This window comes from Mercenaria mercenaria, chromosome 10, assembly GCF_021730395.1.
Source record: "Mercenaria mercenaria strain notata chromosome 10, MADL_Memer_1, whole genome shotgun sequence".
In the NCBI taxonomy this organism is placed as follows: domain Eukaryota; kingdom Metazoa; phylum Mollusca; class Bivalvia; order Venerida; family Veneridae; genus Mercenaria; species Mercenaria mercenaria.
Genome location: NC_069370.1, coordinates 36,360,534 through 36,386,503, shown reverse-complemented (window position 1 = coordinate 36,386,503; position 25,970 = coordinate 36,360,534). Strand labels below are relative to the sequence as shown.

The window sequence follows — 25,970 nt, the reverse complement described above, 5'->3', positions numbered from 1 at the left end:
CTTTCAGTTCTGTACTTTTAATCAGAAAATAAAATACCTCTAGCCACTCTCAGAAAAATAATCCTTCTTGATGCTTCTCCTCACTTCTTGGCGAGTTATTTCATCTTGTCACTCTTTAGTGAGACCGTTTTAATTCTCGCTAACGATCCACGTGTGTCATAGCTATGATACTCGCGAGGAGCGTGAGGCTGCAATTAGAGATAGATATATGAACTCTCACAATTCAGGAATATGAAACTCTAGGTCTACAAAGTATTGCATTAGCAATGCATGGCATTTAGATAATGATAATTATATATTTGCATAAATCAACATTTGAATAGCTCTCCATCTTAAAGAATTTGAACAGTAGGTGGGCTCGATTTATATAAAAACGGGCTGTCTAGCCTGACTGAAACGTAAACGAATCGGGCGAAATCTGTGTAACAGGTACAAAATCGAGCCCACCAAGCCTTTCGGATGAAGACAACTGAAGAATTAAACTATAGAAACGTTTCTGATTCAAACTTTGTTTTCCATGTGAATTATTCTTTCTTAAGAACTTAAGAGCTTGGTCTGAAAATGAATAAACGTTTTTTTAGTGCGGATAAAACAGAGCAATAGTCTGACATTTCTGCCATTTCGCACTTCCATTTTCGTCCGGAAAATCACGGGAAAATGGCATTTATTCAAGCCAACTCCGTCCGAGAAGTTGCGGTCGGCCAAACTTCACGTGCAATATCCTATGTGAAAAAAGTCGTATTTTCTGAAGAACTTCAACAAATATATCGGTCTAATTCAGGTAAACAGAAAACTTTCATTATAATTTCACTTTTCTATTATGAGTTTGTGTTAAACATCTTTGATAAACATTGATACACGCCTTAGCAATGTAGCAACTTTTTCGGAACGAGCTCCAAATTCGGACAGACTTCTGATAGCAGCAACCACCCTTTTTAGGTACTGGTAGTATGGTTGTTGCTACTTTTGACAAGGCACAGTTCAAATTGTGACACAGCTTACTGCAATGGAATTTATAGGGATTTATGCACATTGATTTGAAAAGCCATTGCTTATTTAAATTAGTTAATGGCAGTGGCTAGGATTACAGTACCATGCCAAGTTGCAGCGCCAATGCCCCCTTATGTTATACCCCCTACCTGCGTCACTAGACATATGCACTCCATGTCTTACAAGCAGATCATTTCACCCTGAAATTATTACAAATTCTCTTTCTTCCCAGCTACTATAGTTCTATGGAACTCTCTTCCAACCAAGGTTGTGCAGGTCCCTACCCTGGAACAATTCAGACAGGGAGTGACCAAATGTTCTCACACAATCTAATGTGAAAAAATGCTCTTTTTTCCATCTCTTAACTGTTTATACTCCTCTTTTAAATCATCTTGATTTTCAACACTTCACAAATACATTAGTATTATTTTTACCCTCCTGTACATTTCTTCTTTTAAATCTCTCACACAGACGCGCACCTGCATGTAATACTCAGAATGAGGGCGTGGCAGTATAAATAGATAGATAGGTAATCCTAGCCTCTGATTCTAGGATTACTGAAGTTCCGTATTCCTAGACAACCCATTGAGGATAAAATTACTTATTTCACTTAAAATAGCGATTTTTCATGCCTGCAGTTATTATTTATTAATGGCGGTGCGTGGAAATATTGTTGTCATTCTACTTGATATTATACATGAGCGTTCAGTTATAGGTGGACAATTATATATGCGCTGTTGACGAATGATTTTGAATGAGAGAAGTTAAAATCTTCTTAATGAAAATAGTAATAATTCTTTCAATGTTTAATAATTGTCCAACTACTGTACATCCGGGCCACACCACGATATTTTCGTGCGCCACCATTAATATATCGTTAAAGATTATACTAACCCAAAATGACGGATCGATAACACGAAATAATACGACAGGCATGAAAAATAGCTATTTTAAGTGAAATAAGTAAGTTAACAACATCATTTACACATGTCCTAACATATATTTGATGCCTCTTAAATACTTACGTAATCCTAGCCTATCCTTATAGGGTTGTCTAGGAATACGGAACTTCCATAATCCTAGAATCGGAGGCTAGGATTATGGTACCGTAATCCTAGCCACTGCCTTAGTTAATAGGGTGGAGACTTCTGGATTGAGAGACATTCTCTAGATCCCTACTGGAAATGTATCGTCAACGTACCTATTTTCAAACCCCACCTGTTTTCAAACCCTAAACTTATACTCTGTTTATTTTACCTTCAGGTCACAAAGATATTGTCACTGGCACTTGCAGGTACTTGGTATATAAGGTACCTGCTACAGTTGTCAAAATTAAAAATGCATGAAAAACAAATATATATTATGCTATTTAATAAAATTCAACGGGATGTGCAAAAATGGTGGTTTTTACTATTACTTTTCACATGCTTCACATAATTCCGTGGCATATAATTTCTGCTTTATGTAAAGCAATATCCAGCGTTTTTTTTCACCAAAATATTCGGCGAAATTCGGCCCCATTCCCCCCTCAAAATAGTATGTTTATTTCCCCTTTCCGATGCCTAAAATTCCCCTCCGAAAATAAAGAAAAATGCCCATCAATTAAATCATAATTCACTAGTTTATTTTATTTATTTTCATATAGAAAACAGTTCACCGCGGTATCTCGCGTTTTGTTTACATCGACACCGGTTGGAGTAACTTCCCTTGATAAATCAGAATCATTGAAGCGCTTTATAATTCTGCACAACAACGCTGTTGAATGTTAGTCTGTAAATGATTTGCATTCTATTTGTTTCGCCGGGTAGTGTTGAGTTTTCCATATTCTAGTCAGTCAGGATTTGATTTTATGCTTTGGGAAGGGACTAGTCCAACGCATACATTGTTTTTTACAGTTTGTTTTTATTGTGACAGGTCAAATGTAACAGTGACTGCAAATGTCAGAATTTGACAGAAAATGAGAAATAAAAAAACAGCCACTCACCGACTTGTTTAAGAAGGGACCTAATGTCTGTTGTAAATTTTGGTAGTCTTATTGATGTCTTATCCTCCACATTTGAAAAATTTATTTGGTTATCTGGTATTGATATGCTATATTGTGTTATATGTCATGTCACATGCTCTTATGGGCCCTGAATTTATCAATAAACTTGAAACTATAGTTTATTTCAACACAAATGAAAATTCCCCTTTTCTTAGTTTTACGTCGTATTTTTCCCCCTCCAAAGGGCACCGACCCCCTTCCCCCAAAACTGAAAAAAATCACTGATATCTTACTGTCTCCTCTTCAAAGTCATGTACAAGTTATGTGACATAATCAAAAATATATTTGTACAATTTAATTTAAATGTATTATTTGGCTTATAATATGTATATAGTAAAATTTGCGAACAACTTGACTGAAAAGAACTTAATAACTCTGGTAGAGTTGGACATCGGTACCTGGTATCGGTACAGTACCGAATAATCACTTCAAAAAGTACCCGTATATACCATTTAAAAAAGAACCGGTTCCAATTTGGATATTTCCATAAAAATAAAAACAAAATTCTAACCAAATCCACGGCAAAATAAAGCAGAAAATAAGCAAAATTTAATATCTTAAAAACGCGATAGACATTGTTTACTGTGACACCGCTCTGTGTTACCTTCCTTGAATTCCTTGAATTAACATGGAGTGCTAGCCTTTCACCTGACATTAGTTTCGTATGCTAAATATTCTTTGAAAAACTTGTTTTCCCATCATTTTAAACTATGTAAACCAGTACTTAATTGCGAAATATATGTCGCACTTTGCTCTTTGTCGTATTCAAAACTACCGTAGATACCCGTGTATAATGCGCACCCCCGATCTTAGTCCAAAATCCTGGGAAAAAAAAAAAAAAAAAAAAAAAAAAATTTGGTCAATTTTGAGGTGGATGGAAAACGAAAGTAGAGTGATCGACACCGGTAATAAATTTTATCTCCACAACGGAGAGCAGCATCGGTCTCACGGTACTATCGATTTTTGTTTTCTCGAAAATAAAACCAGTAAATTATTGTTATATTTGTTGTTTTACCTTTTTTAATTCACTATTTTGAATAAATAAATAGCAGCTGATTCAATATTTCGGAATGGTATCTTTCAAAATGACATGAGCTTCTCAATTTAAACTGATAACAAGAGGTGTGATAGTCTTTTTGTCACGATCATAAAGCCAGTAATTACCGGCAATCAACGTGTCACCTCGTGTCAATTATGTTGTTCACAGTTTGATCTCGGTTAAAGATAATTCTCGATCTTTAATTAGTAACATAATTTTTGTGATTTATAAACATTTCTTTCGTCAAAACACTTTTAAATTTATATGAAATTAATTTTGTTTGAAAGAAAAATAAACAATTCGATCTTTTACGGAACGTAACGGCAATCTTAGATTTTAGCGTAGACAGTAAGCGCGGGGAGTAGTTTCCCTTTACCAAAATGGCGAACATCGGTAACAAACTTGTTTTGAAGTTGGAAAATTGTCTATACCTGTGTATTATGCGCACCCACGATTCGGGGGTGGTCCCGGGGGTCAAAAAACTGCGCATTATACATGGGTATCTACGGTAATAAAGAAATTATTAACATAAAAAAGTTTCGAAACTAAGCTGTAACCTACGCAAACAAGTCATTGGTTTTTGCATACCATTAGAAATGTGTTATTGTTGGTTGTTTCAAGTGTTTTGAAGGTTAATGTTCAATTTAAAATGTGTTGAAAAAGTGTTGCACTTCAAAAAACATTACTAGTCAACCTGGTCGAAGATTTTTCAAGAGTGACAATGAGTCCGTCTTGTTAAAGGTGTTGTTTTGAAAGCTTTTAAAAAGTGTCTGATATAACAGTTTTAGTCAGTGCTGAGCTTTAAAAACATTGCTGCAGTCAGTCTAATCCTAGATTTAAATTGCATAATAAGCGACGTATCTACTCGACATAGTTTTTAGCTCATCTGATTTTTTGAAAAAAAATGATGAGTTATTGTCATCACTTGAGCGGTTGTCGGCGTCGGCGTTGCCTGGTTAAGTTTTATGTTTAGGTCAGCTTTTCTCCTAAACTATCAAAGCTATTGCTTTGAAACTTGGAATACTTGTTCACCATCATAAGCTGACCCTGTATAGCAAGAAACATAACTCCATCTTGCTTTTTGCAAGATTTATGGCCCCTTTTGTACTTAGAAAATATCAGATTTCTTGGTTAAGTTTTATGTTTAGGTCAACTTTTCTCCTAAACTATCAAAGCTATTGCTTTGAAACTTGGAATACTTGTTCACCATCATAAGCTGACCCTGTACATCAAGAAACATAACTCCATCTTGCTTTTTGCAAGATTTATTGCCCCTTTTGGACTTAGAAAATCAGTTTTCTTGGTTAAGTTTTATGTTTAGGTCAGCTTTAATCCTAAACTATCAAAGCTATTGCTTTAAAACTTGCAACACTTGTTCACCATCATAAGCTGACCCTGTACAGCAAGAAACATAACTCCATCCTGCTTTTTGCAAGATTTATGGCCCCTTTTGGACTTAGAAAGTATCAGATTTCTTGGTTAAGTTTTATGTTTAGGTCAACTTTTTCTCTTAAACTATCAAAGCTATTGCTTTGAAACTTGCAACACTTGTTCACCATCATAAGCTGACCCTGTACAGCAAGCAAGATAACTCCATCCTGCTTTTTGCAATAATTATTGCCCCTTTTGGACTTAGAAAATCATTTTCTTGGTTGAGTATTATGTTTAAGTCAACTTTTCTCATAAACTATCAAAGCTATTGCTTTAAAACTTGCAACAGTTTTTCACCATCATAAGTGGACACTGTACATCAAGAAACATAACTCTATCCTGCTTTTTGCAAGAATGATGGCCCTTTTTAGACTTAGAAAATCATGGGTAGGACAATATTTCTATTACACTAAAAAAAATCAGATGAGCGTCAGCACCCGCAAGGCGGTGCTCTTGTTTATTATGCCCCCCTTCAAAGAAGTGGGGTATATTGTTTTGCAGATGTCTGTCGGTCGGAATGTAGACCAATCCGTTTCCGGATGATTACTCAACAACGCTTGGGCCTAGGATCATGAAAGTTGATAGGGAGGTTGCTCATCACCAGCAGATGACCCCTATTGATTTTGAGGTCTGTATGTCAAAGGTCAAGGTCACAGTGACCCTGAATAGTAAAACAGTTTCCGGATGATAACTCAAGAACGCTTGGACCTAGGATCATGAAAGTTGATAGGGAGGTTGTTCATGACCAGCAGATGACCCCTATTGATTTTGAGGTCTGTATGTCAAAGGTCAAGGTCACAGTGACCCTGAATAGTAAAACGGTTTCCGGATGATAACTTAAGAACGCATAGGCCTAGGGTCACAAAAGTTAATAGGGAGGTTGGTCATGACCAGCAGATGACCCCTATTGATTTTGAGGTCAGTATGTCAAAGGTCAAGGTCACATTGACCAGGAACAATAAAATGGTTTCTGGGCAGTAACTCGAGAACGCTTGGGCCTAGTGTCAGGAAAATAGATAGTTAGGTTGGTCATGATCAGCAGATGACCCCTATTGATTTTGAGGTCATTAGGACAAAGGTCAAGGTCACATTGGCCAGGAACAGTTTAAATGGTTTCTGATCTTCTTATCTAAAACCACAGAGCCTAGGGCTTTGATATTTAGTATGAAGCATCATCTAGTGGTCCTCTACCAAGATGGTTCAAATTATTGCCCTGGGGTCTAATATGGCCCCGCCCCGGGGGTCACATGGTTTATATAGACTTATATAGGGAAAAACTTTGAAAAACCTCTTGTCCAAAACCACAGGGCCTAGGGCTTTGATATTTTGTATGTGACATCATCTAGTGGACTTCTACTAAGATTGTTCAAATTATCCCCCTAGGGTCAAATATGGCCCCGCCCCGGGGGTCACATGGTTTTGGTCACGTGTATGGTTTTGAGTGGCAAGATGAACCTTGACATGAGTTGACCTTGACCTTGACCTAGTGACCTACTTTCACATTTCTGTAGCTACAGCCTTCAAATTTGGACCATATACATAGTTTTGTGCACTGAAAAAAAATTTGACCTTGACATCGACCTAGTGACCTACTTTCAGATTTTTGAAGTTACAGGCTTTGAATTTGGACCACATGCATAGTTTTGTGTACCAAAAAAAATTTTGACCTTGAAATTGACCTAGTGACCTACTTTCACATTTTTGAAGGTACAGGCTTCAAATTTTGACCACATGCATAGTTTTGTGTACCAAAATGAACTTTGATCATGAGATTGACCTAGTGACCTACTTTCACATTTCTGATTGTACAGACTTCAGATTTGGACCACATGCATATTTTTGTGTTCTGAATTGAAATTTGACATTGATTTTTACCTACTACTTACTTTCACATTTCTCAAGCTACAGCCTCCAGATTTGAAGCACATGCATATTTCTGTCTACCGAAATGAACTTTGACCTTGATATTGATCTAGTGACCTTCTTTCACATTTCTCAAGCCACAGCTTTCAAATTTGGACCACATACACATTATTTTGTACCGAAATGAAATTTGACCTTGATTTTGACCTTGAGCTAGTCTTGGAATTTTGAACATTCAAAAAATGGCACAGTGGATGGCACCAAGATCACTTTGTAATCGCTTGTTAGGTTAAAGGTCAAGGTCAGATTAAACCAAAATAGTAGAACTTTTGTTTACAGTGAGCATATAATTTCTGTTCCTTGTGCAATTACTAAATGCATCAAGGGGGGCATTTCGTGTTCGACGAGCTCTTGTTTTGTAAAACTCTAGTTTATAAAATGTGTTTATGTTTTTACTCTTTCAAAATACAACATTCCATTAACAGACTTAAAATGTTTATATATCACAGCAAAATTTCCTGTATAAACTACTTATTATAAATAGGTGTATTTAATACTTACCAAATCATTGCTGATGTGATGTACTACAAAGCATGGTATTGGTATTTTTAAAAATACTGTATCGTTTTGTTGGTATTGGTATTGGACTGGTTCGTCCTTATCGATTTCCAAACCTAAACTTCGGTTTAGTGGACTCTTACCATTCTTAAACAATTCGAATTAAATCTTGTAAATAGTAATGTCATTTTGCTTTTGTTTTAATTGAGAAAATATGTTTCTAAAATGTTTGCAGCCCGCCCGCTTAGCTCAGTAGGTAAGAGCGTTGGTCTACGGATCGCGGGGTCGCGAGTTCGATCCTCGGGCGGGGCGTATGTTCTCCGTGACTATTTGATAAACGACATTGTGTCTGAAATCATTAGTCCTCCACCTCTGATAATTCATGTGGGGAAGTTGGCAGTTACTTGCGGAGAACAGGTTTGTACTGGTACAGAACCCAGGAACACTGGTTAGGTTAACTGCCCGCCGTTACATGACTGAAATACTGTTGAAAAACGGCGTTAAACCCAAAACAAACAAACAAACAAACAAAAATGTTTGCATACTTGGCCTAATGAAAGTACCACTTAAAGATAATAGTTTATAGACTTTATTCTTAATTTTCCTGTCGTTCATATTTTATCTGGCTTTGAAAATGACAATTAACTATAAAAAGTGATGAATATCAAAATCTGCCTTTTAGTTTACTTAAAAAGTTCAGAAACATAGAAGGCTGTTACATCATTTAAACAATTATTACATGCATTTTTGCAGGTGGTTTGAAAACAGGTTATTGAATTGGTCGCTAGCATGTTGAAAATGCATGTGTTTGAAATTTGTCATTTATTTCTAAAGATGTATTGCTTTATTAATTAATTCATTATATTTAAATGTCCAAGTCATCACTTTACTTGGTAACAATTTTATCATGTCCTGTAAAATTCATTAAGTAATTTCCCCAAATTCCTTAGGGGTTTGAAAACTGGTACTTTGATGGTATATTTTATTACTTTTCCTGAAATTTTGTAACAACCTCCCTTTATATAAAAAGTATTTAAAAAGTGGACTATTTCTTTAGATTTCAATATAATTTCTAGTTTTACATTTGGAAAGTGTAAAAAAGTTTGTTCCAGTTTTTTAAAAAGTTAATAAACAACCAACCACTGCGTATTTTATTTATATACAATGTGATGCATGTATTATCCTGGATCAACCATTCGATGCACCATCAGAGGATCTATTCAAGGAGCTAAACTGGATGAAATTCCATGACCGAATTGACTACAAAAAAGCAATTTTGATGTATAAATCTTTAAATGGGTTGAGCCCTGATTATCGAAACGCAAAGTTTACATACTCTCAAAATAAGTCCATACGGTCCTTTAACAATAAACTCTTAAATGTTCCAAAATCTAATCTGGAATTCTTCAGGAAATCCTTATCTTATTCAGGACCCAAAATTTGGAATGAAATTCCCCTTCAAATTCGAACTTCAGAATCATCAATTTCCTTTAAGAAACTCTACCTGTCCTGGAAGTTTTCTGGTGGATGTTGAATTCTTGTAAATTCAATATTTGTGTTTTCCTAAAATAATTGCATGTTTATTTGTCATTCATGTAGTAGAATATTTTATGATGTACACTTGTAAATACAATGTATTATAATATTGTTAAATGTCATGAGGCCCACATGGAAGATTGGGCACATCCAAATGTTAAGACTCTCAAAATAAATTCGTTATTATTATTATTACTGTACCACCCAACAACAAAGTTGTAAGGGGGGTATACTGGTTTCAGGTTGTCTGTCTGTCTGTCTGTTCGTCCATCTGTCTGTCTGTCCTTAGACACAATCTTGTGCACAGGGTCACCATCTCTCCCCTTTACACAATTTAATGAGACTTCACACAAGTGATCAGTAACAACAGTAGTTGTGCATGGGGCATGTTAGGTTCTTTCAGAAAAACAAATTGCAGAGTTACAGGACTTTGTTTTTTGTTACTATACTATATACATAGACACAAACTTATGCGCACAATCTCTCCTCATCCCCTTGACACAATTTAATGAAACTTCACACAAGTGATCAGTAACTACAGTAGTTGTGCATGGGGCATGTTAGGTTCTTTCAACAACAAAAATTGCAGAGTTATGGGACTTTGTTTCTTGTTAACATACTATGTACATACAGTCTGCATATGCAATCTTGTGCGCGCTTAATCTTCCGAACCCTTGCACACAATTTAATGAAACTTCACACAAGTGATCAGTACCAACTTTAGTTGTGCATGGTGCATGTTACGTTCTTTTAGATTTTCTGCTTTACTTACAGGTTAAAGATGGCAAAGGCAAAAGCAGCTAGGAAGAAAAAGATTACAGATGGGGTCAATAAAGGTGGTCACAGCATGAACCCTGATAGGCCAAAAACTGGAGATTCCAACATGAGAGACAAGGCTACTGTAAAGAGATTAAAAATGTACAAAAATTTCAAAGCAAAGAGGGACAAGAAGGGGAAAATCTTGACACCAGCTCCATACCAGTCATGGCTGCAGTCGGGAACAGTAGCACGGGTAGAACCAAATAGGAAATGGTTTGGTAACACAAGGGTCATCTCGCAGAATGCACTTCAGACCTTTCAGGAGGAGATGACTAAGGTTAAGAAAGATCCTTATAAATTTGTCATGCGTCAGACCAAACTACCCATCTCATTACTGAATGAAACAGCAAAAACGGCTCGAGTGCACGTTTTAGATACTGAATCATTTGAATCCACATTTGGGAAGAAGAAAACAAGGAAACGCCCCAGTCTGAAAGTAACCGATATGGAAGCATTGGTTGAACAGGCAAAAGAAGCTTGTGACACCTATAAATCTGAACAAGACAGAGATCTAGCCAGAGAAGAGCCAGACTTCAGAGATGAGTGTAAAGAGATGGTATTTAAAGCTGGACAGTCCAAGAGAGTCTGGAATGAACTCCACAAAGTCATCGATTCTTCTGACATTCTTATCAATGTCCTGGATGCAAGAGATCCTCAAGGTACGCGCTGCTACCAGGTTGAAGAATTCCTGAAGAAAGAAAAGCCTCATAAGCACATTATATTTGTACTAAACAAGGTGGATTTGGTTCCAGTTTGGGTCACACAGAAATGGGTTGCCATTCTCTCAGCAGCTCATCCAACATTAGCATTCCATGCCAGTATGATGAATCCCTTCGGTAAAGGAGCGTTGATCAACTTACTGCGACAGTTTTCCAAACTTCACACGGATAAGAGACAAATTACTGTAGGGTTTGTTGGGTATCCGAATGTTGGGAAAAGCTCAGTCATTAACACTCTGAGAGCTAAGAAAGTCTGCAAGGTTGCCCCCATAGCTGGAGAGACCAAGGTGTGGCAGTACATAACATTGATGAAACGAATATACCTAGTGGATTGTCCAGGTGTAGTTTATCCAACAGGGTCAACACCAACAGAATGTGTCCTCAAGGGAGTTGTACGTGTTGAAAATATCAAGACACCTGAAGATTATATAGAAGCTATGCTTAAAAGAGTGAAGAAAGAATATATCTACAAGACATATGGTATATCAAGCTGGACAGATCATGAAGATTTCCTAACCAAGTTTGCAAAGAGGTCTGGAAAATTGTTGAAAGGAGGGGATCCAGATTTGAGCACATCAGCTAAGATGATCCTTAATGATTTTCAGAGAGGTAGTATTCCATACTTCGTAAGACCCCCTGGATCAGAAAATGAAGAGAAAGAAGAGAGCCAGACTGCAGAAGGTGAAGCAAAAGGAGAAGTTGTAAAGGAAGATGAAACAGGAGATAAAGCAGCTGTTAAAACTAAAAAGGTTCCAGTGGTTCATCAAGATTATAAGAAGATAAGGGTTGAGCCAAAATTCAGTGGTGATGATGTGAAACAGTTAGATTATGGAAATTGTCAGGATGATTCTGAAGCAGAATCAGATGGAGATGAAGATGATGAGGATGTAAGTGATGCTGAAGACAGTAATGAAAATGCTTTGAACGAAAGTCATGAAGAAGAGGGAACAGAAGATAATAGTGTAAATGATACCATAGTTATTTCAGACAGTGATGAAGACAAAGCAGACAAAAATGGAAAAGCAAAAATAAAAATAGATTTGAAAAGTGACTTAGAATTGAGAAAAGAATTGAAGAAAAAGAAACGTGATAAAAAGAAAGGACACAAATCAGTTCAGGGAAGTAAAATTGAAAAGAAAGGTAACCTGAAAAAAGAAATCAATCAGAAGAAAAAGAAATCTAAAGTTAAGGAGTCTGCAAAAAATAGTCCGGTATTAGTTGTTGATGTTGAAGAAACAGATAGTCTTGGAAAGTTCACTGCTGCAGTAGATACAGAGGAAAGTACTTCAGATACATACACCAGTGAAGGTAAACCTATGGAGAGCTATATGGAGCAAGGAAAGCATTCTTTGACTGTATTTTCTGTAAAGGACACAGCAGATGTTACTTGTGTAGAGATGGAACCACAGTCAGTAGCAGGCATTAGTGATAAGTCAGTGTATGGTAAACAAGTGAAGTTACCAAAGCAGATAACACAAGGTAAAAATAGTAAACCTAGCAAGAAAGGAAAGAAGAAACGTCATTTAGAAGAGGAAGAACCTGCAGAACCAAAGCTTAGCAGCAAGAAGAGGAGAAGGATGGAGAGAGAAATGAAACAGAAGAAGATTGGGGTACATTTCTACGATTCTGCAAATGTGAAAAATAGGAGTTCTAGGAAATAGGAGTGGAATAGACTTTTAGATGGCATGGTTTTATTGATTATAATAAATGTTTGATTTTAAACAGTTGGGTAAAATAACCTGTTGAAACTGTATGCATAAAAATTATGCATTTAATAAGACAATCTTGTGATAGTAATCCATCTTTTTAAATTGATAATTCCATATAAGAATGGCTATACTGGGATTAATTGTTAATGAAATTATTAGAATTTTAGGGGAAAATGTTATAAATGGAAAGTTGTTATTAAATATGATTGTATTGTCATACTGTAGTTTTTATATAAATTTTAATGCCTGAACATTATGTCTGAAATGTAGACTCGACTTGACTGAAGGCGTGGAAGGTTCTACATACAAATTTAGTAAAACTTATTGGATATAGCTTCTGAAACAACAAAAGATTAAATGCATAGTGCAGTAAATTTGATAATAATGTTGCCACTTTTATATGCAAGTTTATGTCTTAAAATGTTTATAAATATATGACCTGCATTTTGAGTTGTGGAATCATGTGGGATATTGTTATTTACTTAGAACTTTTACAAATTCTGTACAGCTAGGCTAATTGGTGGCTGTTAATAACTGAATTACTGTTAACAAAAAAAACAACAAAAACAGTGTTAACTTAATGGAGTTATGGCACTTTGGCTGTAAATATTACTTTGGACTTCTTTTGTCTATACCAAGGAAGCACATTTTCACCCGAACTACTAACCATATTGCAAGTAATCATCCGATGCTGTTACCTTGACCTTCTGACCCCTAATTGAGGTTCATCTACAGACCATAGGCCATCATCCCATTAGTTACAGACCAAAAACTCAAAAAGTCTCAAATTTGAGTCACTGCGACCTTGACCTTTTACCTACTGTTGTAGTCCTGTTTGGCGCCATATACATGTAACCTATACTGTGTTGGTGCGCCGTAAAACCCAAATAAATAAATAAATAAATAAATTGACCTACTGATCTGTGGAACAAGAGGGATCATTTACCAACCACAATCATCCTATTAACTTAGTTCCACAAATGTAAGCCAAGGGTTTATTAAGCAGATACCCTTGCCAGTCTCCAGATCACTGTGACCTTGGCCTAGTAACCAAAACTATAGGTCATCTACCAACCATTGGCAATCATCCTGTGAAGTTTGATAACTGTAGGCCAAAGCATTCCTCAGTTATTGAGAGGAATCAGTTTCAAGAACACTGTGACCTTGACCTTTGACCTGACCATCAAAAACAGTAAGGCAAGGGCTCAGCGCGAAACTAGTCTTATCTGCTTCTATATGCACTTCGCCTACTTTCGCTCTGAGCCCTCGAAAGGTCATCTACTGTTCACAGGCAATCTTCCTATCAAGTACCACTAAGGTAGACTAAAGCATTCTTCAGTTATTGAGTGGAAACTGTTCAAATTCAATGTCACTACGACACTGACCCTTGCCCTACTGACCCCCGAAACAATAGGGAATTGGGGATGATCTACAGACCACAGGTAGTCTTTCTATGAAGTTTGACCTTTTTGAGACCAAGCGTTCTATAGTTATTGATTGGAAACCAGACAAACTGACTACAGACTGTGAGGACCAACACTGAGCAAAACAGCATCTCCCCTCTTCAAAATTGGACATGAAAATGGTTCCTTAATGAAACAAGTGTAAGCACTCATTTCCTTAAATCATGTCATATCTGATGATCTTTGTTTTAATTCAAAAATTGATAAAAAAAAAAGTGTTGAAATATTTGGTAGAGAGCAACACCAATAAAAATGAAAATTTAGTGCAGAAACCTGTTTACCGGTACTTGGAACTATAAGGATTAAATTACTTTTTTCTGATGTTCATGTGTATGTAAATCAAACATTTGATATAAACGTCTCTTTTTGGGCTTTATTATGCCCCCTACAAAGAAGGACGGCAGATGTGCGGTCGATTGGTCTGTCCGTAGATAATGAAAGTTGATGGATCATGAGCAGCAGATGACCCCTAATTGATTTTGAGGTCAGTAGGTCTAAGTGACCCGGAACAGTGAAAACGGTTTCTTGATGATAACTCAAGAACGCTTAGACCTAGGATCATGGAACTTGATAGGGAGGTTGGTCATGACCAGCAGATGTCCCCTATTGATTTTGAGGTCAGTAGGCCTAAGATCAAGCTCACAGTAACCCGGTACAGTTAATCTGTTTCCGTACGATAACTTGAGAACGCTTGGGCCTAGGATCATGAAGCTTGATAGGGAGGTTGGTCATGACCAGCAGATGACCCCTATTGATTTTGAGGTCAGTAGGCCTATAAGGTCGAGCTCACAGTGACCCAGAACAGTTAATCTGTTTCCAGACAATAACATGAAAATGCTTTGGCCTAGGATCACGAAACTTGATAAGGAGGTTGATCATGACCAGCAGATGACCCTTATTGATTTTGAGGTCAGTAGGTCAAAGGTCAAGGTCACAGTGACATGGAACAGTTAAACCGTTTCTGGACGATAACTTGAGAACGCTTGGGCCTAGAATCACAAAACAAAATAGGGAGGTTGATCATGACCATCAGATGACCCCTATTGATTTTGAGGTCAAAGGTCAAAATTACAAGGAACAGTTAAACCATTTCTGTATGATAACTTGAGAACGCTTGGGCCTAGGATCAGCAGATGAGACGTGTCAACGCATGATCTATGCTTGTCGGTTAAAGGTCAAGGTCAAGTAAAAAATTTTTTCTGCTCCCATTCCTTTTAATTGAAAGATTTTTTTGTCGTGCACATGACCCATGGTTGTTGGTCAAAAATCAAGGTCACTATTGAAGGTCAAGTAAAATTGTTTTTTCATTGGTAGGGAACTTCTCTTTTGCCACTTCAATACTCAGTCACTTGTTATAGGAATATTGGACTATGAAATCTAGATAAAGATTGATACTAGGTAATAAGGTTAGATCATAAATCATTTAACCCTCTTTTTAAAGGCCATATTTCTTGATCGTCATGAAAACTGGTCAAAATGTTTGTAATACTCGGAGAAGTTGAAACCTGATCATCTGGGATAAACAAGAGGGCCATGAAGGCCATGTATCGCTCACCTGATCTATTGACTTGAAGATCATCAAGAGTAACATTCTGACCAAGTTACATTAAGATATGGTCATAAATGTGGCCTCTAGAGTGTTAACTAGCTTTTCCTTTGATTTGACCCAGTGACCTAGTTTTTGACCCGACATGACCCAGATTCGAACTTGACCTCAAGATCATCAAGATTAACATTCTGACTAAGTTTCATGAAGATACAGTCATAAATGTGGCCTCTAGAGTGTCAACAAGCTTTTCCTTTGGTTTGACCTGGTGACTTAGTTTTTGACCCCAGATGACCCAATATCAAACTCTTTCAAGATTTAATTGAGGGTAACATTCTGACCAAGTTTCATTAAGATTGGGTCAAAAATGTGACCTCTAGAGTGTTAACAAGCTTTTCCTTTGATATGACCTGGTGACCTAGTTTTTGACCCCAGCAGATGACCCAATATCGAACTCTTCCCAGATTTTATTGAGGGTAACATTCTGACCAAGTTTCATTAAGACTGGACCAAAATTGTGACCTCTAGTGTTAACAAGTTTTTCCTTTTATTTGACCTGGTGACCTAGTTTTTGACCCCAGATGACCCAATATCGAACTCGTCCAAGATTTTATTGAGGGTAACATTCTGACCAAGTTTCATTAAGATTGCGCCTAAATTGTGACCTCTAGAGTGTTAACAGTCAAATTGTTGACGACGACGGACACAGGGCGATCGCAAAAGCTCACCTTGAGCACTTTGTGCTCAGGTGAGCTAAAAATGTAGACTGGATAAAAACATACCTGCTCTGCATAAAAAGTGACAAAAAAGCAAATGTAAAAATTATAGTGTAACACCCGCCCCTAATACACCAAAGTCAAAAGCTATCCAATATACATAGCTTTAAAATATTGTTTACAGACAATAAATCATAGGCGTAGGAGCAGGGGGGGCAGCGGGGGCCAGGCCCCCGCAAAGCTAGGAGAGGGGGGGCCCAACTATAGTTTGCCCCCCCCCCCCCCCCCCCCCCCCAATATTTTGGAAAAGAGATATAAATTGCAGTCCAATATAACATTTACTTAGCATCATATAATCCTTTTCAACCTGATTTCTGATTTGCATTTCCCTTGTATTCTGACTTGTCTCTTTCCGTAGTGTGAGTGTTTGATTACATTTTATAAAAATAATATATCATTGAGCGCAATCACTACAGTTCCAGTTTGAGCATCTGCAAAATCTATGTAACTATTAAGCCTTTTTACGCATGTAAACGTTATGTTTTTTGTTGTTGTTTTTTTCATTGTCCATTCAAGTGAAATGATATTTCCACAACTTTATATCACAGACAAATGCAGTGCTAATTGATTGTATGTCCAGGGCTTCAACAGAATGTAAAGAAAATGACGCACTTAATTAGAACAATACATAATATGACTGATTAAGACAGTTCAGTGCCTAGGCGTATGTGTATCATCAGAATAACTCAATGATTGCTAAAATATAGAGGCTTGAGGGGGCCTATGGCCCCTGTACAGAAAGGCTTTGAGGCTTTGTCATAAATAATGCATCGTGAATACCTTGCCGCAACCCAACCCCACCCCACCCGTTCGAAAAGGTTTGGCCCCCCCCCCCCCCCCCCCCCCCCCCCCCCAAAAGTTAAACTCGCTCCTACGACCATGTAAATAAATACTGAATTGATTTCACAAAAAATAAGTTTAACTTAATATCACCTGTTGAGCAAGCTTTGAATTTTCAGTTCAGTTTTGTTAAAATCTACTTCTCGATTACCATTCAAGATACTGCTGTGATAGGTCATAGGATGGTGAAATATGATTACTGAATGCAAAAGGCAAGCCGTCCGTTCCTATATCAAAAGTAAAGTTCGCAAATATGGTTAAATGTCAAACTTTGTGTACATTTGTACTCTAGAAAAGGTTCCCCTGATATTTACACATAATGTGTACAATCTGTGTTGTTCAGAGACAATCCATCCTCCAGTACTTCCAGTGCTTTGATTTATATCTATCAACACCAGTCATCTTATCTTAAACGTAATTTCATTTTCAAATTAGTCGGAAAACTGATAAAGAAACACATGTATTGTACCATATCATATAAAAGGGAAGTAATTTCAGAAAGTTAACTTGGGTGCCTGTGACCTTGACCTTTGCACATGACACATTGTCTTGTAAGTGAATTTTTATGTCAAGTTATTTAAGTATACATCCACACATAAAAATAGCTACAGATCAGATATGAAAAAATTACCTAAAATGCTTTATCTACAAGTTTGACCTTGACCTAGAGGTCAACAAACAATTTGTAACAGTAACTGTTTGCGCCAAGTTCCTTTGAGAGATGCCAATATAAAAATACTACAGACATGTTTGATCATGATTTATCAAATGGTTCATCATACCAGGGAAGAAGTCATTTAAGTTTTTTCCTCTATTTTTTGCTCTGGAGGTCCCTAAAAAGGGCCAATTTCAATGAATAAGAGAGAGAACCTTGCAATCTGATTTGGGTCTTACAACACACACAGTACAGGTGATATGGCATTAAACAGGACTAAAAATTTTGGTTTCACCGTCTCGGTTATAGTGTAAAAAAAATACGAGGTATGGAATCAAAACTTCTATACCTGCTAGAATCACAGACATAAACCAAAACCAAATATTCAGATCCTGTTGGATGCCTCTTGAGAGGCAATGGTTCAAATTTTTATGCCCCCACTTTTTGTGGGGGGTGCATATAGATTTGCCCGTCTGTCCGTCCTTCTAAGAATGTTGTGTCGCGCGTAGCTCCAAAAGTATTTGATGTAGAGTCACAAAACTTTACAGGAATGTTGGTCAGCATGTGTAGTTGTGCACCTGGGGTTTCATGTCCGGATTCATTCAGTCATGTAGGAGTTATGGCCCCTGACTTAGTTAAAAATTAGTCATTTTAATGTTGGGTCGCGCGTAGCTCCAAAAGTATTTGACCTAGAGTCACCAAAGTTTACAGGAATGATGGTCAGCATGTGCAGTTGTGCACCTGGGGTTTTGCGTCCGGATTCGTTCAGTTGTGTAGTAGTTATGGCCCCTGACTTAGTTAAAAATTTTAATGTTGTGTCGTGCGTAGCTCCAAAAGTATTTGACCTAGAGTCACCAAAGTTTACAGGAATGTTGGTCAGCATGTGCAGTTGTGCACCTGGGGTTTCACGTCCGGATTCATTCAGTCATGTAGGAGTTATGGCCCCTGACTTAGTTAAAAATTAGTCATTTTAATGTTGTGTCGTGCATAGCTCCAAAAGTATTTGACCTAGAGTCACCAAAGTTTAAAGGAATGTTGGTCAGCATTTGCGATTGTGCACCTGGGGTTTCGCGTCCAGATTCATTCAGTATTGTAGGAGTTATGGCCCCTGACCTAGGAACAAATTTGTGTCCTTTGTCATGTAGTGGGGGAATCTGTGTCCCATGGACACATTTCTAGTTTTTATACACAAGTTGTCCTCTCAGAGTTACATGGGACAAGGACCAGTTAGAAGGATACTACAGACCAAGTTTTGTGATGATCCATCGAGTGTTTTCTATTTTAAGCTCTGTTGGGCCATGAAAAGGGCCAAGTGGAACAAAACTGAGAGAGATTCATGTAAGGATGCTTCTGACCAAGTTTTGTGAAGATCCATCATGTGGTTCATAAGAAGATATTTTAAGTAGATGACATAAAAAAAAAACACCATTACAAGAGCTCACTCTGAACCTGTGGTTCAGCTGAGCTAAAAATGTTGATGCAGGACAATGGACACAGGATGACATGTTATGCCTGACACTCCACCATTACAAAGTTCAGGTGAGCTAAAAATATCTGGATGACAATCTAGTCAATGATTTAAAATGACACTGAACGAATGTTAAAAACAACATGTTTAACACCTTCAGGGATCAAAGAAAACTGTTCTTTTTTTGTTCTTTTAAAAGTTATAAACTAATATATCTATTTCAAAACTTAAACGAAAGATACTACTATAGTGTATCATCCTAATGGCTTATCTAAAGAATGTGAGATTATATACTTTTGTTTGCTTTGTTAAGAGTTCAATTTAATCTGCGATGCTGTACTAGCCACATGCTTAATAAATATATAAGCTAGAACAGGTCTTCATGTGATATCTTACAACTATTTCATAAAATAATTTCTTAAACTTGTTATATCAGTGTCACATGACCAGGTAGTAAATTGAAATGATTATCGTTGATAGGGATGGCAAAATATTTGCGATAAACATCAGATAAAGATAACTACAGAGGAGTTTTAACTTTAAACAAGAATAGGAAGTTCTCTTTAGGTATGTTATATAAAACATATATTAATTATTTAATACAAACTAAGCAAGAGCAGGGTCCATATTGACCAAAGTTTAAATATCTTATTTCTGACTTCAAAAAGAAAAAAAATCATGACATTATGTGCTGACAATGCTTGAAACAAAACCGTATCAAACATGATCTAGTTCTTACCCAAAATAACCAAGTACAAAATTATACATTGCAATGAAAGTGGTATTTTGATGAAACTGTTACATTTCAAAAGACACTCAGGTTCAGTGATGACTAAATTAAACATACTGCCTTGTGTAAGATTCCTGGCTGAAGTATGAAAACTAGTGGATTTTTTGTTCAACAGGGGAAAAACACTTTTTGAGCAGGTGAATGTCTCTGGTTACCAGAGTCATTTTACGAAGGAAAAAATCCCTGCCAAGTTTTCTAAGATTTTATCTAGTGTCCTAGCTCTTTAACCAAGAAAAACAAGTCTTGACCTGACACAAATTTTTCAAAAAGAAAAAAAAAAAAGTGCTGACAGTTTCTGAAGATCAGTTCGAAAATGTGGTCTTTAGAGGGCTAACAATGTTTTTTTTCTGTTATTTGACCTACCAGTAGTATTTGACCCCAAGATGACAAAGTATCAAACTAAATGTCTGTGATTTTATAGAGACAACGGATTCTGAAGTTTCATAAAGATCAAGCAAAAATTGTAATCTTAAGAGTGTTAGCATGTCTTTGTGGGCCTGTGAGCCAAACAAATCACACACATCTACACTATATTGTAATTATGTGTATGAAGTTTCATTGGAATCCATCTAAAATTGTGGAAGAAGTTTGAATCACAAACTCCAAATCTAAGTCGAAGGGTGCATAACTCTGCAATGCTTGTACAAACCCTAAATAACAAGAGCTGAGCTAGAGGAGAAATAGTGAAATACGGCATTAATTCATGAAATATTGATGCAGGAGTTATAGCCCTTGTGACATATGATGTGGATGATGCAACCCAAACATGTTAAATTTGTATCAAATACATGCAATAATAACAAAGACAGAGAGAAAGTGCTTCAAAACTTCTAACCTAAAACTCTATGGAAAAAGAGGATATAACTAATAAAGCCCTGCTATGAGAGCTTTGGCCCTTGTATCATTACAAAAGTCATGAGGTAGATAATGGGGAAGAACTGTTTTCAGTTTGAAGCAAATCCATTAAGAAATAAAAGAAATAAATTGAATGTGCATCAAAACTTTCCCAGAAATTTTTCAGGGTGAGCAGGATAACTCTCAATATACTTTATATTGTCAAGCCTGCTTACTGAATATTTTTCTGTTTTTAATTGGCCGCTCTGTACATGCGTGCAAGAATTTATTTCTCGAAAATGAAATGTGTGATACTGTCAGTACAATGAACTACTACCGGTAATCAATTTGTTAAGACCCAATGAATACAAAGTTAAACCCTATACATTGGTACTTGGCTCCATATATATTTATAATCAATCATATTTGGCATAATAATTTGCAACTATTGTTGTAAGCTGGTAAACCTTTGTTTTTAACAATGGTTGAAATGAGACACTTTTACTTGAACAATTCTTTTACTTCAGATTACATGGTAAATGACATGACATGTACTATATAAATGATAATTATTCTGTAATTATTGTTACACCTCTAGTTGAAAGCATGGCTAAATATAAGATTATATTTCAATGTTAACGATGACTATTGAATCGTATTTGTCCTTAGTGCAAATTACCATAGCACAGTTTTGGAAAGTCAACCACAATCATATAGCTATTGAACTATTACGGTTGGCAATGTAATAATAATATAGAGAATGATTTACCGGTATAATTTTTTTAAAGGAGACAATGTTCATTTTACATTTCAGTTTAGACATGGCTGTCCCAGGTAAAAAGATGCCCAAAAATTTTTCATCATCAACAAGTATGAGCTCTGATGAATACGTGAAAGTTTACTGTCAGCCATGTGACCATGATGGTACTCGACTTCCTGCCCATGGTTACTGTAAAGATTGCAGGGAGCATCTGTGCGAGACTTGTTTCGTGTTTCACAAGAGACATACCCTTTCAAGGCATCATACTCTTCTAGATAAAAACAGCATGCCACAAACCATGTCTTCAGCGTCTGTTCATCCCAGCCAGCCTGACCTTACAAAACCTTGCACTAAACACATGAAAAAAGTGATCGAGTTCTACTGTCAGAACCACAAAGCACTACTCTGCAGTGTATGTGTTACTCTTGAACACACAGGTACATCTTGCAAAGTCAACTACATCCCTGATATTTCTGACCAGATAATAAACAGCAAAGAACATCTAGATATCTTGAAATCCCTGGAAACCATTACCGAGCAATGTCACAAGAAATCAGAAGATGTGAAGAAAAATACTGCGAAGTCCAACAGTTCTTTGACAACTGTATTGGCTGATATAAAGAAGTTTCGAATAGAAATAAATCAAAGACTAGATGAACTGAAAAAACAGGCTGAAGATGCAGCAAAGGCCATCCATCAAGAAAATAACAACAATCTGAAGACAGTAGAAACAACTTGCGATGATGTAACCAAGTCTGTGAAAAAATTATCTGATGCTATTAAACATCTCAACACAACCAAACAAACAGACAGCCTTTTCATGGAGCTGAAATTTGCTGAAGAAATGATCAAAGATTATGAGAAAAGTGTCAACCAGCTACCAGCATTTGATGTCAAAGAGTACAACTTTATACCAAATAAAGCAATATCAAACCTGCTTGACAATGAGGGGTCACTGGGTACATTTACAGAGAAATCATTAAAAGACACTAGCCCTCCTGCAGTTGATATAAAATCCAGACAAACTTCACATCAGGGTGAAATCTGTGTAAAGACATCAAAAGATAAACGCATATGCTGGATAAGGGGAATGACTCTCCTTACTCCTGATCTACTTATCATCACTGACTCCTTTAATAATGCTATAAAAATGGTGAATACCCGCAGTCAATCTGTTACTGACCAATTACAACTAGATACTACGCCAGTGGATGTCACCTCAGTTACTGATACAGAACTTGCTGTCACACTTCCTAACAAACAAAATATTCAGTTTATATCAGTCTCCTCAAACAAACTAAAGATGAAGCAAATCCTGAAGCTTGATGGAAAATGTTGTGGTATAAGTTATTGTCAGGGGAAACTTGTTGTGTCATTTACTACTCCTGCAAAACTCCAAATTCTAAATACCAGTGGCACTATACTGACAACAGTCATAGGAGAAAATATTTTCAGCAAACCAATACATGTTACCACTAACACTAATTCTATCTATATATCTGACTGGGAAATGAAAACAGTTACAAGGTTAAACTGGCAGGGTGAGGTGATTGGTAGTTATGGTGGTATGGTGGAGCCTGGAGCTATAACACTGTCAGATGATGGTACTGTTTTGGTGTGTGACCCTTCCAGAAATGTTATAGAAGAGATAGCAGGTGACTGCTCTACAGGAAAGATTGTGTTGAAGGACCTCAATAGTCCCCATGCTTTATGTTGGTGTGCTGGAACAAGCAAACTGTACTTCAGCTGTAATACTGGAGTAGACAAAGATAACAACTTTGTTCAAGTCTTCAAGCTGTTGTAACTTGGACAAAACTTACCAACAGTTAACCAATGTATACTGTGAAATTATGACTGAATCTTGTGGATTTCATGATTGTTTTAATCCATGAAATCTAACACCAACAATAAAAGAATAATCTTATTTATTTTATTTTATTTTTAAAGGGGCATGCTTATCAACATAATTTTTTTTGAAACAGATTGCAACTGGTATTAAATATTGAAAATGATCAACTAGTATTGTTTAAGGTAATGGACCCATAATACAGATGGTAAAAATTATTAGGATAGTTTGATAAGATTTTTTGTTCATTTTAGGAATTTCCTAAAATTAAAACTGTATTTATTTTATTAAGTACATGTAACTGGACTTTGATTTGACCTGGTGTCCTAGTTTTTTTTATCCTACATGACCTAGATTCAAACTGGACCTTGAAATCATCAAGATTAACATTCTGAACAAGTTTCATGAAGATACAGTCATAAATCTGGCCTCTACAGTGTTAACAAGCTTTTCCTTTGATTTGACCTGGTGACCTAGTTTTTGACCCCAGATGACCCAATATCGAACTCATCCAAGACTTTATTGAGGGTAACATTCTGACCAAGTTTCATTAAGATTGGGCCCAAATTGTGACCTCTAGAGTGTTAACAAGCTTTTCCTTCGATTTGACCTGGTGACCTTATTTTGACCCCAGATGACCCAATATCGAACTCGTCCAAGATTTTATTGAGAATAACATTCTGACGGAGTTTCATTAAGATTGGACCAAAAATGTGACCTCTAGAGTGTTAACAAGCTTTTCCTTTGATTTGACCTGGTGACCTAGTTTTTGACCCCAGATGACCCAATATCGAACTCATCCAAGATTTTATTGAGTGTAACATTCTGACCAAGTTTCATTCAGTTTGGGCCAAAATTGTGACCTCTAGAGTGTTAACAGTCAAATTGTTGACGACAGACGGAGGACTGACGACGGACACAGGGCGATCACTAAAGCTCACCTTTGAGCACTTCGTGTTCAGGTGAGCTAAAAAAACTATACTTTAAACTTTGTGAATACTTCAGTCGGAATTTACATACCGGTATGTATAAATTAACATGGTGAGAATGGATCCTTAGTTTTTACCAATGATAATCCAGTGTAACCAGATTTCATTAAGATATATATACTATGAATAGTCTGACCAATTTTCATGAAAGTCGGGGGAGAAATATCAATGATTTTCTTTTTATTTTCACTTTTTGGTCCCAATGGCCCAGTATCAGACTGTATTGTGGCTAATTTTCTATTAATTTTTCATAAAGATTTGACTAAAATTGTTTATGACAGACTATCAGCCACTGATTCCAACGGTTAGTTAAGGAGAGCAAGAAGTGTGAAAACTATAAAATGTGGAGGGATCGATCACCTTTTATAAACCTCTACAAGAATTGCCACCAGTTCTGCATCCTTTCACACAGTTTATACAGCGTCAAGGTCTGTAGGTTTAGGAGCAAAGAGGATTGACCATGCCTGAAAGTCCTTACCTTTTGGAAGAGCTGGAAAATTGTTTTTATCACGTTTGACGTCGCGCAAGTGAAATAAAGCCATTACATAAAATTGATAATAGAGTGTAATAAAGTTTCAACGTCAACGTTTGCCAAATTGACTTGGTTATAATAGTTAAAGTAAGTGAACTTTTGATGTTTGGGCAGGAAAAGCTAACATGTGATAAGAAGAGTATATTTATGACTTTCCACATTGAATGAGCCTCGCATTTTATTATTTCATTCAACTTGTTTAATAAATTTAATATTCACTCGTGTAATATCCTCTGTATCTTGTATGCAAGAAGACACACGGCTGCCTCCTGCATTTCTAGCTGGTAATGGTGTCCATTTAATTCATGGGGTACATCAAATACAAGAGATGCTGCAGTCCAAGATGACATACATTCAAACCAGGGCCTACAATCGAGAAACCGGCAATTTCCAAAACCGGTCGATAAAAAACTAAAATATAACCATACATCCTACAGTACCAAAGTCATGTTAGTCGGCCACCCTGTTGATATCCGACAACTGGTTAAGTAACATGATTCTACTGGGCAATACTATCCTTGAGGAGAGGGGGGACATCAAAATTTAAAAGTAAAGGTCAGATGAAACAGACTGCTACAGCAACCAGTAATAATTTTTAACGCACAACACTCAAATTTCTTTACTTGATCACATTTCACAAATGTAGTACTATTTCTTAAATAAGGGGAGTAGGGTAGAGCTGGATAAAGTGTAGTTGGACATGATTTTGTTCCATACGATAGAAGTTTTCAAAATTTTGAAGGCTCTAAACTTTGTAAGTTGC

General features: G+C 36.6%; 2 protein-coding genes across 2 annotated transcripts; both read left to right on the top strand.

Annotated features, from left to right (window-relative positions):
- Nucleotides 1-628: 628 nt before the first annotated feature.
- LOC123559373 (nucleolar GTP-binding protein 2-like) lies at nucleotides 629-12,925 on the top strand. The gene is made up of 2 exons (XM_045351106.2): nucleotides 629-781; nucleotides 10,236-12,925. Exon 2 carries the CDS (start codon nucleotides 10,243-10,245, stop codon nucleotides 12,658-12,660), a length of 2,418 nt encoding a protein of 805 aa, XP_045207041.2. The 5' UTR covers nucleotides 629-781; nucleotides 10,236-10,242; the 3' UTR covers nucleotides 12,661-12,925.
- A 6,955-nt stretch (nucleotides 12,926-19,880) lies between these two features.
- LOC123559374 (E3 ubiquitin-protein ligase TRIM33-like) lies at nucleotides 19,881-23,977 on the top strand. The gene is made up of 2 exons (XM_045351107.2): nucleotides 19,881-20,023; nucleotides 21,895-23,977. The coding sequence occupies exon 2, from the start codon at nucleotides 21,902-21,904 to the stop codon at nucleotides 23,642-23,644; it is 1,743 nt and encodes a 580-aa protein (XP_045207042.2). The 5' UTR covers nucleotides 19,881-20,023; nucleotides 21,895-21,901; the 3' UTR covers nucleotides 23,645-23,977.
- Nucleotides 23,978-25,970: the final 1,993 nt, after the last annotated feature.

Bases quoted from the DNA above. Each gene is read 5' to 3' on its own strand.
- LOC123559373 (XM_045351106.2), top strand. From the start codon at position 10,243: ATGGCAAAGGCAAAAGCAGCTAGGAAGAAAAAGATTACAGATGGGGTC.
- LOC123559374 (XM_045351107.2), top strand. From the start codon at position 21,902: ATGGCTGTCCCAGGTAAAAAGATGCCCAAAAATTTTTCATCATCAACA.